Here is a 2876-nt window from a genome sequence, read left to right as displayed (position 1 = left end):
GTTAGTGTGACACTCAGCACTGAACACACACCTTGTTAGTGTGACACTCAGCACTGAACACACACCTTGTTAGTGTGGGCGGCTCACTGCAGCTTTTACCTTTTTTATTTGCCTCTTTTCTTAACCTGGTTTTCTGTTTTTAAAATAAAACTATTTTTTAGACTTTGTTAAAGTGTTATCTTTAGGAGGGTTGTAGCTCGAAGGGTTAGGGCCACGGCCGTTGAGTTTAGACACCTAAACAACTAGTTAAGTTTAGGAAAAGAGATTATATGGATTAAAACACTCCTGAGGAACAAACATGCGTTTCTTGGGTGAAGGTGTTCAAATTATATCATCATATTAAACTGGAGTTTGTATGTTTTTGCGTAACTTTCGGCCGTAGCTGTAACCCTGTAGGAGTCTTTGGTTGATATTTTAGAAAGTTGGACGTTGTCTTCAATAGAAATAGAAATATCAATTAACTACTAGTGTCTGTCTTTCTCTCTAACGTGTCTGTTTGTCTGTCTCTCTAACGTGTCTGTCAATCTAACGTGTCTGTTTGTCTGTCTCTCTAACATGTCTGTTTGTCTGTCTCTCTAACGTGCCTGTCTCTCTAACATGTCTGTCTGTCTCTCTAACATGTCTGTTTGTCTGTCTCTCTAACGTGTCTGTCTCTTTAACGTGCCTGTCTCTCTAACGTGTTTATTTCTCTAACATATCTGTCTTTTTCTCTAACGTGTCTGTTTGTCTGTCTAACTAATGTGTCTGCCTAACGTTTGTCCATCTAACGTCTTTCTCTCTAACTAACGTGTCTCTCTAACTAACGTGTCTGTTTTTCTCTCTAACAAACGTGTCTGTCTAACGTGTCTCTCTTTCTCTCTAACTGTGTCTCTCTAACTAACGTGTCTGTCTTTCTCTCTAACTAACGTGTCTGTCTTTCTCTCTAACTAACGTGTCTGTCTTTCTCTCTAACTAACGTGTCTGTCTTTCTCTCTAACAAACGTGTCTGTCTAACGTGTCTCTCTTTCTCTCTAACTAACGTGTCTGTCTAACGTGTCTCTCTTTCTCTCTAACAAACGTGTCTGTCTAACGTGTCTCTTTCTCTCTAACGTGTCTGTCTTTCTCTCTAACTATTGTGTCTTTCTCTCTAACTAACGTGTCTCTCTTTCTCTCTAACTAACGTGTCTGTCTTTCTCTCTAACTAACGTGTCTGTCTTTCTCTCTAACTAACGTGTCTCTCTCACAGTGGAGGGAGTTTGCCAAAGAGATGGACGGAGTCCTCAGGATTGGAGCTGTGAACTGTGGAGACAACAACCATCTGTGCAGGAGCAAAGGCATCACCAGCTACCCCAGTCTGTTTGTCTTCAGAGCGGGACAGGTCTGTCCATCACTCAGATCACTCATTGGTTCCTAACTCTGTGCCTCCTCCGTAGTAGACTCTGGTTATTAGTTAAAGTCAGATTTGTGAACCAGTCGCAACTTATGTTTAACTGGAGTCTGAGGTTAACTCTGAGGTGTTGGGATATAATGTCATCTATTATTTATTTTGCCATGTCTCCCTTTGAAGATAACACGGGAGTCCATTCCAGTTCATGTACTGTAAACTGATTGGATTTTTATGAAGCACTGACCATATCGGGACAACTTGTAACAACTTAAATTGAATTAATATCTTCCTATTCTCACCTATTCTCCTGCTTTTCTTTACTCGTCCGTTATGTACATCACACATTGTCTCGCAGTAGGCCGACACAATTAATCGCAGTCTCAATTTATGCCTCTTCACGATTTCATTTATAAATAACTTTGATATATTAATATTTTTTTATTTAAATGACTTTGACTCACATTTAATTTTAGTATCAGAGACGCTACTACTTTCTTCCGTGAGTTTTAAACAAAGACTGTATAATATTGGTCTTTTCCATTTCAGCAACAGGGCAATTCAAAGTGTTTTACATAAAAACGATTAAAATAACAAAAAAAGTTACATTGAAGTACAAGAAATTAAACAATAAAGAGCAGTTAAAAACAGTTAAATACATAAAATAGCAGATTTTAGACTGCTAGTATGGGACAGTGTATAAGCCGCCCCCAACAAACACGGTATCAGAGTGCAATAACCATTTTTTGGAAACCCAAACTTTGTTAACCAATATGGTCGCTCTACACGGGCAGAACCGCATGTCTTTACCATCTCATCCACCACAGGCCCCGCGGGATCATGGGACTTTGTACTCCTGGTTACCCATAACCAGGAGTACAAGAGTACTCGTAACCAAGAGTGGAAGTACTTCTGAATAAATCTTGCTGAGCTGAATTCTGTGAGCTCAGCATCAGAGCAATCTTGTGTTAGGTATCTAAGAACATTTGATATTTCGTTTGTCTTTCTCCAGAGGCCGGAGAAGTTTAATGGGGAGCGTTCTAAAGACAGCCTGGTCCACTTCTCCATGAAGTTCATCACAACCACCGTCACCGAGCTCAGGCAAGGTAAACCTTTACTCTTCATGATAGATAGATAGATAGATAGATAGATCTATTCTGTTTATCTGTTAATCTGTTATCTCAGCGTTTAACTCAGGTTTATGGAAGACACAGGTGCACATTTGGTGAGGGTGTTTAGGGGTACTTAAGTATACTCTCTGACGTGTGTGTGTGTGTGTGTGTGTGTGTGTGTGTGTTGGTGTGTTGGTGTGTGCGTGTGTGCGTGTGTGCGTGTGCTCTCTCTGACCTGTGCTTGTGTTTGTCAGGTAACGTGTTCAGCGAGATAGAGAGAGCGTACTTGTCAGGGTTCAGCTGGCTCATCACCTTCTGCTCCGACACTGGAGGTAACGCACACACGCACACACACACACACACACACACACACACACACACACACACACACACACACACAC

The 2876-nt window shown here is 40.9% G+C and overlaps 1 protein-coding gene across 1 annotated transcript in view; it reads left to right on the top strand.

The window, feature by feature from the left end:
- Positions 1–2876, top strand: part of dnajc10 (DnaJ (Hsp40) homolog, subfamily C, member 10) — a 25293-nt gene that overhangs the window by 5329 nt on the left and 17088 nt on the right. Inside the window, exons 5-7 of the mRNA XM_034885996.1 lie at positions 1209–1357; positions 2376–2469; positions 2730–2807. Coding sequence (XP_034741887.1) covers positions 1209–1357; positions 2376–2469; positions 2730–2807 — 321 coding nt within the window. The remainder of the gene's footprint in view (positions 1–1208; positions 1358–2375; positions 2470–2729; positions 2808–2876) is intronic.

The sequence above is a fragment of the Etheostoma cragini genome, chromosome 11 (genome assembly GCF_013103735.1).
Source record: "Etheostoma cragini isolate CJK2018 chromosome 11, CSU_Ecrag_1.0, whole genome shotgun sequence".
Taxonomy (NCBI): Eukaryota; Metazoa; Chordata; class Actinopteri; order Perciformes; family Percidae; genus Etheostoma; species Etheostoma cragini.
This window is presented reverse-complemented; position numbering and strand designations above follow the sequence as displayed.